This window comes from Molothrus aeneus, chromosome 26 (genome assembly GCF_037042795.1).
Source record: "Molothrus aeneus isolate 106 chromosome 26, BPBGC_Maene_1.0, whole genome shotgun sequence".
NCBI lineage: Eukaryota > Metazoa > Chordata > Aves > Passeriformes > Icteridae > Molothrus > Molothrus aeneus.
In genome coordinates, this window is record NC_089671.1 from 3,216,191 (window position 1) to 3,231,429 (window position 15,239).

At 39.5% G+C, this 15,239-nt stretch overlaps 1 protein-coding gene across 1 annotated transcript in view; it reads right to left on the bottom strand.

Moving 5' to 3' along the window:
- Positions 1-15,239, bottom strand: part of CEP112 (centrosomal protein 112) — a 194,148-nt gene that overhangs the window by 134,355 nt on the left and 44,554 nt on the right. Inside the window, exon 18 of the mRNA XM_066566089.1 lies at positions 1,171-1,306. Coding sequence (XP_066422186.1) covers positions 1,171-1,306 — 136 coding nt within the window. The remainder of the gene's footprint in view (positions 1-1,170; positions 1,307-15,239) is intronic.

The following is a 15,239-nucleotide window of genomic DNA, read 5'->3' on the forward strand; positions in this document are numbered from 1 at the left end:
CTGTCATTTTAAAATTACAGTTGACTATGTTTTCCAAATTCTTTTGCACTTTCTTATGTTTTGGATTGGTTTTCTTTGCTGAAAGTTTTTTTAAGTGAATGAAACTATTATTAGCTTTTCTAGAATTAGACAACATCCCTTTCAGATCAGAACTAGGATATTATTTTAAGTCATCATGAAGAAATTGCAGGAGGGCCATACAGCACAGAAAATGTCAGATAAAAATCATGGGATTTGTTGTATTGCCCTCGTGGGTCTGGTTTGCTGAACACATCTTGCTTTTATAAGTTTGTTCTGGCTTTTTTTTTTTTTAAATTTCCAAATTCTATTATTCACTGTCTGCATGGGTCTTAAAACTACCAGCAGTGAAGATTTCCAAAAAGCTTTGAGAACAACAAAAAGGGAATTTCCTCAGTCCTAAGGCAGCACCCTCAGCCACCCATTCCAGTCCCAGCCTGTAGCACCCTCCTGTCAGCAGCGAGGTTTGGTCAAGACAGGTGAGGTTGGAACTTGAAATCCAGAATTACAAACTAGAGTTCTGTCTGTTAATCTCAACCACATGAGGAGTTAGGAAATATCCCTTCTCTCCCCTTCTTTTTGATCACCTATTGCTTGTTCCTCCTTTCTTTCACTCCTTGGGTTGCTTTTATAAACTCCCAGGAGAATGGTTTAACTACTGTTTGCTCCATAAGAAATTTAAGCCACTAAAATCCCTGATTTTCAGGGACAGAAAAGCGGATTTTTCCATCCTCTGCACATGACTGCCAGCAGCCACCATGGCTCTGCCCCTGTTTGGGCTCAAACTGATTACAGGAGCTCATTAATGGAAGACAGAGTCGCTGGGAAAAGAGTAGGAAGAGCCACATTTAAGTGGGAAATGACAAGCGTTGTTCCATAGGGTGTACAAACTAACCCTTTATACTCTCACTCCTGAAAAATCCCTAATCAGTATCATAACTGCAGATATCTTTATAACAATGACAATTCTGGCTTTGTCAGAAAGATGAAACACCCGCCACCATCCCTTTCTGACTCGCTGCAAAGACACTACATTGTGAAAGATTTTGATGTAGCACTCTCAAGTGGAGCATGTTTCTGGCATTATAAGATCAGAATCCGCTATCCCACTGCGCCAGAGTTTCAGAAAGGCTGGCATTGTGACCTCCTCACCCGCTGTTTCATTTCTGCAGAGTCTTTCTCTGAGTTCAGCTCCACCTGCCGCTTAAACTCCTCCAGGGCAGCGCCTGCCTGCTGGGCCTGCAGCCTCTGTACCTCCGTCACCCGCCTCAGCTGCTCCTCCTTCTCCCTAGAAAGTCACAGAAAATTTTCAGAGTTCAAGTATCAAATAAAAGAACAAGTGTGCTGGTGTAAAAGAGAGGCCTTTAACCCATCAGTTTAAAATAGTATTCAGATTTCAATTTCCTGTCCCAGCTTCTGCCCAACTTCCCTTTGCAGGGCTTTGAAGAAGGCGATGGAAGGCCGGAGTTATTTTCGCTTTCTCCGATTGAATTTCACACGCCCAAACGCGGCGTCCACAGCTCACAACAAAACCTCCACCTTCAAAGTCTCTCTTCCTTTCAATGGCTCTCTACCCACTGTAGAACCTCTTTTATTAATCTCATCTAATTAATAAAATTTAATAATAGTAACAATGAATAAATACTAACAAATTAGATTTCATTAAATTAAACACCCCCAATACTTAAACAAAACTCTTTTTAACATGATTGCCTTTCCAGATTAAAAAAAAACAAACCAAAAACAAAAAACCAAGAAAATTATCCCAGCGCCATCTTTGCTCAGACAAGGTGCAGGATTATTCCCTGCTTGTCATAAATCAAAATGCAAAGCAGGGCAATGCGTGACACGTGGTTCCTTCTTAATCTATTAGAGAGCCATAATGCTGTGATATCTATTCAGCCTTTACAGTAATGACAGATGTTAAATCTCTGTGCAAAGATATTTCATATCAACAGCCTACACTATTTGACATATTCAACCTGATACATCTATAGAAATCAGGCTGGGTTTCTTCAGACTGGATGGTACATCAATAGTAATGTTTCTGTAACATTTTATGTACATTCACATATATGAAAAGATACACATGAAAAGATAGAGACATTCACTATATTAACACAACACAGAGAAAAATTCAGGTAACTTATTAATATTCCAGATGTGAGTACTAAAATATTACTAACTTTTATTAACTTTTTACTGGTTTTGTTACTAACTTTTTGTGACATGTTTCTACTCCCACAGGTCAGCAGAGCTGCCTGACTTTGTGTTCAGACCCTGGAGAACACGATGGTGGCATCCAGGGACAAAGCTGGCTCCACCCATGGCTTGTAACAGAAGACACATTCAAACGGACCTGGGGCTGACATTTTCATTTTGCAGGCAGAGGAAGTACCTCACGATAAATTTCCCATTTTGACAGAAATTATTTCCATATAAAACAAAGAATCTGACACGTAAGAGACGGAAAAGCCCAGTTAATTCATCTCGTCTGTCACCTTGCCAGCCCTGGAGGAGCTGCTGCAGCACTGACAGAGCCTTTCAGAAAGGTCAGGAAGCTGCCAAGCCCAAAGTTACAGTATTCACATCCTCTTCTGTGGTTTGCAGACCAGACTTTGACAATAGGACAAAGAACATAATCCTACATCTTCACAAAGAGGCTGTTTGCAGTGCAGGAGAGCAGGGTAATTCCATCAGCAAAGAGATCAAAGAAATGCCACAAGCCCTGAGTCAGTACATTGCTGTTTACGTCTAGAGGTTTTTTTCATGATGTATATTTAAAAAAAAGATTTTATTTTGGCGCCTCACTCACAGCTGATGGGATAATTGGGAATAGGGAGACTGCTCCTCTCCTTACAGAAAAAGGAAAATACCTTTTTTCCCCAGCAGAAACTGGAGAAAATGGAACAAAATCCTGTACCACAGTTTTGATGATGATTATTTTGGGGTTTTGGTTTTGTGTTCTTAGAACACCGGTGCAAATTATCTTCAGATTTGCTAGAGAGCATCCACCACCCCTCCAGATATGTTTTATTTCCACAGCCTCATCGATTCCATTTCCCACACTCCTTTTAGGGGGAAGCACATCTGTGTTAATCTAAGCCAACACATTCCCCACTCATTTATGAGACAATACAAATTATTCAGCAAAAAAACATCACCAAAATCAACATTTCTTTCCTCATCTAAACTCAAATGGCAAAATACCATTTCGGGTTTAAATTCCTCCCACAGAGGATCCAAAGGATCCAAATCCCAAGTACAAAACTCCTCCACCATTCCTCAGAATGGGCACACCAGTGACACCTCCAGAGCTCAAAGTGATAGGAACTGTCTGACAGATCAGTTTTCCATCTGCTCCTGCTGTTTGGCTCAGTTATCCCCCAAATCCCACATTCCAGGGAGCTGCTGAATACAGATATTTTTAATTTTACAGCTGTTTGACACTGAACTACATTAAGCACATGACTCCCCTCTCCCAGAACAAAATCTACCTCAGAGAGAAGAATATAAAGAGCTCTGGCCATGTTTGTTACCTTGGAGAGACCATGGGGAGGGGAAAATGTCCACTTCTCCTCCCAAAGATCCATAATTCAGCAATGGGCCCTGGATAACAAATCTCTCTCCCTGCAAAACACATCTAAGAATTCCACTCCACACTGGAAGCAAACCCAAAACTCGAAGCTTATTCAAACACATCCACACTGCCAAGTGTCACAAGACACTGGGACAGCATCTTTGGTCCAGTCAGATGAAAACACAACAAATCTAAACATGAAAGGACAAGATATCAGGCCTCGTGCTCATAGTCAGGCTCCAAATTTATGCATCTTCTTCCTCAGGAAGATATTTTCATTTTGAAATATTATGATGTAAACTTCTAGGAATGTGGTTTTATGCACCTTCCTTTCTTTTAGGACTTAATCCCATGAATAAATGCAACATCTCATTATAAGCAGGAAAAAAACTTCATTTTTAAGGATGTGGGAGCCAGCACTCTCTGTTTTTTGTGCAGTTCAGATTTGTACAGAAGCTTAGAAAACCTGTACAACAATGGCCCTCGGTTCACAAATATAAGAAAAGCTTCACTTTTTTTCCCAAGACACTGAGCAATGTGCCTTGCATGAAGCACTAAAATATTCACTTTGAAGATTATTTTTTTCAGTTGGACTAGTTGTGGGGCCCAGTACAATACAATTACATCACTTAAATCCCCTAAAGCTGAGCTGGCCTGAATATGGAAACAGGGTGAATTTACTCTTTGCCCCCAGTTTAAAAAGCAGCAAATTCCTTTTGTTTCAGTGTGTAAAGGACATGGCAATGGAATGAGGAGTCTTACACAGCACAAATCATCTCAGGCAAAGTTGACTGTGAAGTCCAGAATTTCAATTTCAGAAATCAGCACCCTGAAGTGCACTGATGAGAAATACAAATATTTTACGTGCTTCCTCTTCATGCTTAAGCATAAATATTTGTCTGTAAAATGTCTTCCAAGATGTAACAACTCAATGCAGTGAGACTTTACAGCACTGCACTAAGGAAACACAGAGAAATTAATGGGTTAACAGGAAAGGTTAATTAAGTTTGGAATGTCCCACAAATGTTGGATGAACCAACACCTTCCTGGAGGGCTCCCAAAATCCCCTGAACAACAGCAAGGGCTCACCAACAGCTCAGGGAGCAGGAGATGCACCTGGCTGGGTCTCAGCCTCATCAAGAAATTAAAACCCTTCAGACATGAAGTGCCAGCACACACTGAGCACATTTTACCCCCAAGGCTGCACAGGGACAGAGTTTCACATCCCAGCAGCAAATCCACACCCAAGTTCCCTGTGTGTCATGCAGAGAGATTTTCAGAGGAAAATAGTAATAGGCTGTGAAACTCTTCATGATTTCTTATAAAATTATACCAGCTTTAATTCACAAATAGGCAAATTCTTCCTCAGGTTTTCAGAACCTGCTGGCAGCACACCCCATTGAATCCCAACTGTACTGGAGAACAGCAGCAGAGCAAGGGATTTCTAGAAGGATAGATTTTGCCACTGAATAAGCTTCTGAAATTAAAATTCTGATGGACTCCACAAGAGGGAGAGGCTCCATCCCTTGTCTAAGTCTCTCTCAGGTTGTTATGACTCCGGGTTTATGCCTGGAAATAAACAGGAATCCCAGAATTCCAGAATATTTCAAGTTGGAAGGGACCCACACTGAGTCCAACTCCCTGCTTCTCACAGGGCTACTTAAAACTAAATCACCAAAACTCAAATCATCACAAGGCTACTTCAAACTAAATCAAATGACTGAGAGAACCTGAGGTATGGGAAAAGCAGAGTCATGGCTGAGCCTGCAGCCCCACTGCTGCTGCTGGGATCTGCTGGGAAAGGCCAGGCTGTGCTGCCATTCCCACATTACACAAACTCTAATCCTGTGTACTCAGATTTGCTGTACTCACACATGTCTTCACCCATTCCTCCCTCTCCATCCTAAATATTGCTGCTTTTGAGGGAAAATTGCTTTTCTGCAAACTGTTCACTTGCTGGAAGGCAGCTGAAGAAGGATATTGTTGTTTCTACACAGCCTTCCTTTTTATTTAATGTCACAAGAAACAAAAAATTGAGTCTCACTAATATGTGCTAAAAAAAAAAATCAGTTATCAGCATTCATATAATTCATTTAGATTCAAAAACCCTAAAAAAACCCTATATAAACATATTTCCAAAGGAGAACACAATTTCTTACATAATACACAGCAAACTGTCTAGCTGAAAACACAAACTGCATCAAAACATACCCAAATTTCCCCTGCAAACCAAAATTCAGGAGTTTCACCTTAGTATCTTCAGTGTCCACAGATATGAGGACCCATCCAGTGTACAGACACATATATTTGACTTTAGAGAGGGAAATTTAAGCAGATCCACAATCCTGCTCCTGTTATCAGAGTCCCTCACATGGAGATGCTCCAGTACTGCCAAGACTCCACAAAATTGCAGCAGTTTAATTAATTAATTAAATTTATAGCCAAATGCAAGACCCATGCTACCATTTTTTAGTGCCACAACCAGTAAAAAACACTCCCTGCCATACCCCTCTGACCTTACTCTAGCATGCAGCTATGCCACTACATAAATAATGTATTCAGGCCTAAAATACCACATATCTGTAAAGGAAGGGGTTAATGGGTTAACAGTTACACAAAAATGCTTCAGTAGTAATGCCAAATCTGTGAAATACACAAAAATCAATTTTGCTTTTCCTGCTCTGTTTTGAACACACAGTGAGAGCTCAGGAACAGCTTTAGGCCGAGCTCCATCCCAGCTGTGGCTGGAGCATCCCCGTGCAGGGCTGGGATTCCCACAGCCAAGGAGCAACAGCCAGGGCTCTCCTGCCATGCCAGCCCCAAACATATGGAATTTGTGCAGAGCACTTCTTCTTTTTGGTGTGGAGAGGAAGAGAGACAGTGTGAAGTCATCCAAGAGGAATGATAACTAAACCAAAGCCAGATCAAAGGAGCGAAGAAGAAAGACTGAAATGTGAAGCTGAAATATTTATTGCCTTCAAAACATCATCCCTATCCTGTCCCTGGGCACGTTAATATTTGGGAGTTGTTAGAAAGCATTCTAACTTGTTTTATCTTTTCAAAGAAATAAAGCCAAAAATATAAAGGCAAGGAATAAATATAAAGTGTTCCCCAATTTTAAGAATAAGATGAGCTTGTCTTTATGAGAAAAAGCACAAATCCACTTATAAATTGTTTACAGTTTGCATAATTTGAGATGTTAACATCAAAAAGCTGGTCTGCATTCCTTTAAGTAAGCTCCAACAATGGAATATATTTACAATACAGTTATTGTTTTAAACTATATACTTATGTTTTAAATAAATCATGAGATAACATTAACAAACTAAATCACTCCTTAAAGACATTAATGAATTTGGAGCAAATAATACTCCGCGTGTGCAATACCACACTGAAATAAGAATAATGCATTACATTCAAAATTAATGGCTCACAAATTAGGCAGACATTGGTTAAAGACACTAATAATTATTATAACTATTTCTCATTACAATAATGACAGGGCACTGTTGTGCTAGGTGCTGTGCAAACAGAATAAAACAGCAATTGCCAAATGATGAATGTGATGTGGGTTAAAAGGCTGGGCAAGTGTTGTAAATGTGGCTGGAAAGGAAAACTTGGTAATTTTGCTCCAGACTGCAGAAAGTGTCTCCAAGGTTTAGATCCACCACACACATGAGAGAGCTCAGAGGCTCAGTTATCAGGGGAGGAGGATTAGAACAGAGATTAAATAGTCACGGCTTTCCCATGCTGAGAGCACAGCTAAACCTCAGCAAGGACAGCACAGAGGGGAGAATCAGAGAGACAGGTGTAGATAATGCCTTAGAAAAGGGGAGACAAGTCTGTAATTAAAAGGTGGCCCAGAAAGCCAGCCCAGACAGCAGAGAGATTCATGAGGTACCCAAAGAAGAGGAGCAGGGAAGGCAGAGATGGAGATCAGAGAACGGCGCTGTGGCACTGAGAGCTGGGGGTGGATAAAATAAACCATCCAAGGACAAACTATGTGAGAAATCAGCAGGCACAGGACAGAGCCAGGCAAGGAGAATCACTTAACACTAACAAAGCACAGCCCAGCCTGTGTGAAGAGTGACAGAGCCAACAGTGGTTGGCAAAGCAAAGATGCTGAGGATGAACTGCCAGGATTAAGATTGTTAAGGAGGTACAAGGGCTCAGAATTCATCCTGTCATTCTACTGACTTAAGGTAACTCATTTTATGGTTAAAATAATTGGTTAGTTCAGGATTCAGAGTAATAATATTCATGTTGTAGTAGATAATAAAGATATTTAATTCTGGGGAACCAGGAGTGCCTACTTGGCTCATTGGTTTCTTCTTTCCAAGAGGACATGGATTGTCACAATTTTCTTTTCCTTTTAAGTACTTTTTGAATTATCAGCTTCAACTCCTCCATGAAGGTTGGTTGGATTGTTGCCGAAGCTAAAGGAAAGTTGTACAAAGTACAACATAAAAAGTAGAAGCAAATTTAAGATTATCAAATGTAATTGAAGTAGAGAAATCACAATCATTGAGCAACAAGGAACAAAGTTTTTCCTTGTACTGTTTTGTAGATGATTTCTAAGTGACTCAAAGGAGGTGACAGCCTGAAACTTCTCATGCTTTTTAACAATCAGTTAATTGAATTCAATCATTTGTAAAACTTTCTTTAGCCAACTGAAAGCTTTTCTCATTTCATCAATGTTTTGGGCATTGTATAATCTTGAAATGAGAAAAGAAATAAGAAATCTGAAAAATACACTGATGTGAGAGGGAAGCTTTAGGAGTAACAAGGAAACAATTCTGCCATTAGCGTTGATTATTTGTATTTTCATTTAGTCAATGTAATTGTGATAGTCCTAACTACATTAATTATTAGAATAGCAATTTACAGCAATTAATGAGGTGCTGCAGCATGACACAGCAATGCTCTTCACCTCACAAGGCAATAGTTTTAATTTCATAAGCTGTGTGCCATATCAAACCAGTTTCACAGTTGTTATCACAAAATAGATGTCATGTGATATCTCTATAACCATCTGGAGGGACATAACAGTCCCAGAGCCAAGGATTAAAAATCAACTGTGACATTTTTTTTTTTGTACAACTGGAGCCTTCCTTTCAATACATATTTCATTATTGCCAGTAGGTCTCCAGAGAAACGGGGGGGAAAGAAAATGAAAGGCTGTAAATAGTTAATAGAACACTTTATTTTTGCTTTTAAGTGAGACTATTAAACAAAGCTACCATATTTTGGAGCCCTCTGTTCATGCTCCACGTTGTGGCCCCTAGAGCGAGGGTTAGGGAATGTTTACAATATGCTGGAAACTTTGACTGGGTTTGCTCTAAAAGGTTTCAGATGCTCAAGCACAGCACCAAGTGGAGAACAGCTGCTTGGTTTTCCACTGATTCTTAAAGGAGAAAAAAAAAGAAAAAAAAAAACCCTCAAACTAAAACCCAGCCTACCAAAAAAAACACACACAGTTTTCAAGAGTAAAACTAGATCCCAACTCCTCAGCCACATCACATTGCCACTGTTTCTGAATCACAGACATGGCTTTTTTCATCATATTGCAATGGCTGCAACGAGACAGGCCTCAACATTTTAATAAAAGATAATGATGAACACAATGAACATGAGTATAAACTCTTAACAATGCTCTTTTATTGCAACACTTGGAATTAAAGACAATGCTTGCTCATATTCCGTTAATTATTTCCGGCTTTAAATAGTAATGGCTTTTCCATTCTGACAAGAATTCTCTCCACACACAAATACTTCATTTTCAAGGAAAAATGGAATTAACTGCAGGAAAACAGCTACACTTAGGCAATTACCCTAAAAATATTAACAACAACAACAAGCAATTACTCAGAATTTGGATTCAACTTAGAGGAGCAAGGAAGGAAAAAAGAAATAAAAAATTAACTTGCAGTTAAAGCTATCACTTCCTTTATTTATTTATCATTGCATGGATGATTCTCAGGCTGTTGTGCTTTGCTGTGTGCAGTGGCATTTCTGACACACACCACTCCAAGAAGCCAACACAAGAGGATTTGAAGGAGCAGCTGTTTAAATAGAAAGTTCTCCAAGGGCTTGGTAGAATCAAATTCTCAAGATCCACTGTAAATCACAGCTTTTTTTTTCAAATTATAACTTCTATATATTTTGAAAAGCCTAAATTTTACTTCTTTGCAAAATGTTGGGATCTAACAATTATGCAAATGTAAATTGCAAACAATTTATTTCCATTGCTATTTCTTCTACCTCCTTCTGCCAGCTCTCTTCACATGTTTGTTTTTCCTTGCCTTCATCTGTTTCCCTCTTTATTGGGTCAGCAGCAGATTGTTCACCATTTATTTCTCTCAAATCTATGTCCCCTCACTTTTACACTGTTCCTTTTGTGGTATTATAGAGAGAAGAAAAACTAAATAAACACCATGGGAATTTTGCAAGATTTAAGCAATCTTAAGGACTAGAAGACCTCTACATAAAACTTCCTAAAGTTTGATGCATTTTTAGGTACTTCTGAATAAAGCAAGAAGAGCTTTTCACATCAAACAAGCCCAAGTCTTCTCTTTGTGCATCAAAGAGAACCATACAATGAAAAATGAGTCATTATTCAGACACAGCTGTAGGAAAAGATTCTGCAAAGGACAACCTCACCCTCTGCCGATTTTTGCCTTGTCCCCATTTCACCAGTGCAGGTGAACTGGGAAACCCCAGGCAGATCCAGCACTGCTGGAGGAGGCCAGGCAGGCTCAGTACAGCAAAACCTTAATAAAATACTCAGGGCATGAAAAAACCTTAATAAAATACTCAGTATGAAAACAGAATCTCATCAACTCAGATCATCCCACTGCACCAGAGCCCAGAGCAGATGGGGCCTTGTGGAAATCAAAATGAGAGAAAAGGGAATTTCCTGACCCTCGGTGCCGCTGCCATCCAGGCATTCCCTGTGCCAGCCCGAGGCTCCAGGACAGTGCTAATTTCATTTTAACTTCTGCTTTTAGCAAGGCTGAGGTCAAAGCCACTCTCTGAAGGCCTTACAGGTATCAATACCAAGTTTAAAACCACAGGAGAAGCCTGAGAATAGCTCCAGCTCTGTGGATCTGGCTCAATGTCAGGTAAAGAATGACCCAGAATAACCAAATGACTGCAAAGCACACCAGGAGATGACAAGTGAATAAAGAAATGACTGAATAAAGTCATTTCTTTCTGAATAAAGAAATAACTGAAGTTTCAAGAAGAGTAACTGGTACCAAAAAAAAAATATTTCCTTCCCTAAAGAGCATTTTTTCCACCTTGACTTAGGAAATACGAGTGCTAACACATTTTTATCAGAAATTTTCTGTGAGGCAAAACCTTGTAGCAGAAATAACTGTGCTACACACAAAACCTGAAATTTAAAATATAAGTGAGTACCACTGAACACCTGACAAAATCCCCAGAAATAGCAGCCCAGCATAGGGAAGCACAGAGCATTGCCCTCACTCTGGAACAACAAGGAGCAGTGGGAAAAGCTTTTTTTTAAATCTGCAGTGAGGAAACTCCATGGCACCACCTGCACTGAGAAATCAACTTCTTCCCCTTGACTGCCATTTCAGAAACCACATGAACACAAGAATGTGCATGTACACAAGTATATATGAAAAAAGAAAGGCAAATCATTTTCATTTCTGCATTTTACTGAATACCTGCAGGCAGCAGCAGGTATTCAGTAAAATGAATACTTTTAATTTTTCTGCAAAAAAAATCCACACCACGTCATGATTGGAAAGCTTTGGTCTAGCCACCTAAAACAAACCCAAAATACTGTGAGAACTGTCTGTATGTGCTTTAAAAACCACTGTGAAAACTATTGGGAAAATCTGCTAATGGACTGGAGTGGCTTTACTGGTTTCTAGAAAGTTTAGCAGCTTAGCCCCTCTTTCTTCCCCAGAATTTTAAACAAGTTCAGACAAGGGGTAGAAAGCCATGGAAAAAAAGAGGTGTTGGGAGCTCCTTATGTAAACAAATAATTTTATTAAGTGAGTCAGAATGAAGCAGCTGCTCAGCATTTGCTCTGTATCATCCCCACTTGCAAAGTGCTGAGATTTGGCTCCATAGACAGACTTGGAAAAAAAAAAAAAGGCAAAGAGTGAGAGGGAGAAGGTTGTGGAGCACTGGAGTGGAGATGTGCAGGCATTCCTTGATGTTGCTGTAGTGTTTAACTACAGCATCTGCACCTGTACAGGGGGATTTAATCTCATTTCATTTCATTTCATTTCATTTCTCCTGAAATGTCACTTCTTAATATTTGTTTCCTTCACACACTACAGAACTGAAGAACAAGAACTCATGAAATTTGTACTTCAGGAGAATATGAAAATGTTATTTGTGTACAAGGCAGGCAAAGCAAAAAGCATTAAATCAGACCCCATAATCCTCTCCAGTACATGAGAACTGTCACAACCTTTATCCTGAAGAAACCAACCTGGTTTGCACTTCCCACGAGGGTGACAGAGGATCACAGCCTCCAACTATTCAGGATGTTTATAATTGAGTCCAAAACCTCTCAGTCTCAGGAGTGACCAAATTTACGTGTCTGTGCAGCCACAAAGGTGGGATCCCTGTCCCTGGGAGTGTCCAAGGCCAGGCTGGAGCAGTGGGACACTGGAAGGTGTCCCTGCCATGGCAGGGGTGGGATGGGATGGGTTTTAAGGTCCCTTCCAACCCAAACCATTCTGGGATTCTTTCATGACTCTGTCAAAACCACCTCAAAACTGAGCTGGTGTTGTGGTTGTAATCTTCAATAAAATGGAGAATATTTCCCTAGAGTAAATATACATTTCTCATAGTAAACTAAAAGTATTGAACAATCTGCTGCCAAAATATAAGCGGAGGAAAATAAATATATTGAATGAATAAACATCCAAAGAACAAGACACAAGAAATGATGCTGAGAGCTGTTTAACAGAATTGTATAAACTCAGCAAGACCTTTTCTTTCTCTTCCATGCAATTTCTTCAGCAGCAAATGGGTACAGATTTTTTTCCCCTCATTTATTTTCTGTTTCATTCTACTCAGTTTGTACTGTGACAAATTATATACCTCCATTTCCTACTCCTCTTCTTACTGTGAGATAAGAACAGCAGAGATTCAGCCTATTTGCAACCCACTCTCAAGACACATTTTCTGCAACCAAACCACAGGGATTAGAGAAACAACCTTTCCCCCCAAGTAATTACAGAGAAGCTTTTCAAGAAAACTTTGTTCTTATAGAAATGCCATTTAAAGGACATTCTAGAAAAGCCCTTGCAGCACTTCTCAGAGGGACTTTTGCTATTAAGCAATGCCTGTGACATGCACTGCAGAAGTAAATATAAATTTTATATCTACAAGTCACCACCACGAGTCAGGAGTGTTGGAGCAATTCTTTTGCAAAAGGTTTGCTTTTGACAGGTATTTCCACCACGAACTTCAGAAGAAGAAAAAAACCTCCTGTAAACTACATAAACCCCTATTCTGTACTGAAACTGTGGCAATACTGTTTTTTTTTTATTTTTGAAGTGAAAGATACTTTCAGAAATGTGGATTTTACTATTCCAAACAATGCCTCAAATCACTTTCATTCTGCATCAGTGTGGATATGTTTGAAATAGCAGCAGCACTGTTTGCTGTCACAGCACTGGGAAAATAATGATAATAATAACAAAAATCCCCTAAAATGCCTGCCACTTCCCTTTCTGTGTGCTTGCAGCTCAGCAGCTACTCAAGATATAATCCTGTGGCCATTTCAGAATCAAAGTGCATTCAGATCAAAGTAGTTTATGAGAAATCACTGATGCACCTACTGGGTTCTGAGTTACAATTCCACAAGGCATCGTTTCTATGGAAGATGCTGAACTGTATTTTCACCCACCTCATGCAAGAAAAGGTTGTTTTCTAAAGATTTACTGGCTCTGCCTGAGCTTGGAGTTAGTTAAATTCATTCTGCAAGAAGTTAAAGAAATTCAGCAAACTGAAGCATTTTTACATAAGATATTGGATGTTATGGACTCATATTAAGAGGAAAAGGATTGCTAAAAGGAATAATTCTTGCAAAAGAATTCAAAATTCTTCAAAATGGAGAAAAAAAAAGCCATAAAAGCCATAAGGAAGCCATCCATTTCTGCCACAATAAATACCACTGCTCCTTATCTATTACCTACTTGTATATCATATAAAAGCACATATATGAAAAAATCTTAATATTGTCAAGACACACTGGTGCTAAATGAATGGTCTGAATTGCAGAAAGCCCTGCAGGACTGGCACTTCCTCTGTCCTGAGCATGTGAGTCTGCCCCAGCCCTGGTCAGAAATGCAGAGCTCAGACCCAGAGCTGCAGTCCCAACCAGCAGAACATGAGCTGGGCTGGACTCACATCCTAGGGCACTGCACTTCTGCAAATATCATCTTTTTAGGATCCTAAATCCAGCCCCATGAATCTGCCAACTTCTGTCTCCAGCCAGCCAAAACCACATTGAAAGCTAATTTTTATTTCTATTCAATTACTTATTAGCATTACTAATTCCCTTATTAATCTTAAAATTAGCCCCAAACTCCTGCTATAAAACAATCAAAAGAGCAGTTTTATTAGAGTAAACTATCTCCACAATTAAACATTTTTCATTTCAGTTGGGAGAGGTATATTTGATTTCATATTAGAAATCTCTACATTATTTTCAACAATCTGAATCAAAAAAAAAAATTAAATTAAAAAAAAAACTTAAGAGAAACCAAGTGCCATAGGACATGGAAGCGACCCTGGGAAAAATACAATATCAAAGAATATTTTCATTTAAAGGGGACCCACAGGGGCAGCAGCAGCCTGTACTAGGAGACACTTTGAAAACCAGACAGGAACATATAGGTGTATACATATAGAGCCATATAGGTATGAATCACTTGCTGTGGGGGAAACAGCAGATGATTTTTACCCTTTGAACAGCCCCAGGGCTCTTCAATCCCAGGAGCTGAGCCATGCCCAGTTCTGGCCAAAGATTGACCCACAGGAGTGCAAGGCTGGGACTGAGCTCTGCCTGCATTGTTTTAATTCATGGCCCTTGGAGCATCACCAGCACTGTGGGCTCTTAAAATTGAGTCTTTCAAATCCTGACTTCAACTCCAAGCTACACCTAAGCTTAAACACAGCCAAGGAATATCTGAAATAACTGAGGATGTCCTGAGCTCCTGCAAGAGCTCCCAGATCCTGCCTGGAGAGAATTCCCTCTGCACCCACGTGGGGATCAACCCTGGGCTGCAAAGCCAGACTGGGTTTATTAACATAAGTGCAAACTGACACATTATTTGAAAGATGTGGAAGAAAATTAATGCAGCTTCATTATCAACAAATCAGATGGTAAAATACTAAAAGATTAAGTGCAGTTGATAACAGTTCAACCTCCCCAAAATTATAAATAATAGCCAATGTAAAGAATTTAAAGATTAAAAGCTGGAGTTTTTATTAATGTCTGCAGTGATTTAAGATAGTCTCTATTTATGCCAAATACCTCAGAGATTATAGAAATAAAGAAATACAGACTCCAGCCCTGTCACTTTTATGGAATGAAAGTATCTTTACTTGCCTCTCCCAGCCTAGATAAGGTACATTGTGATATTAA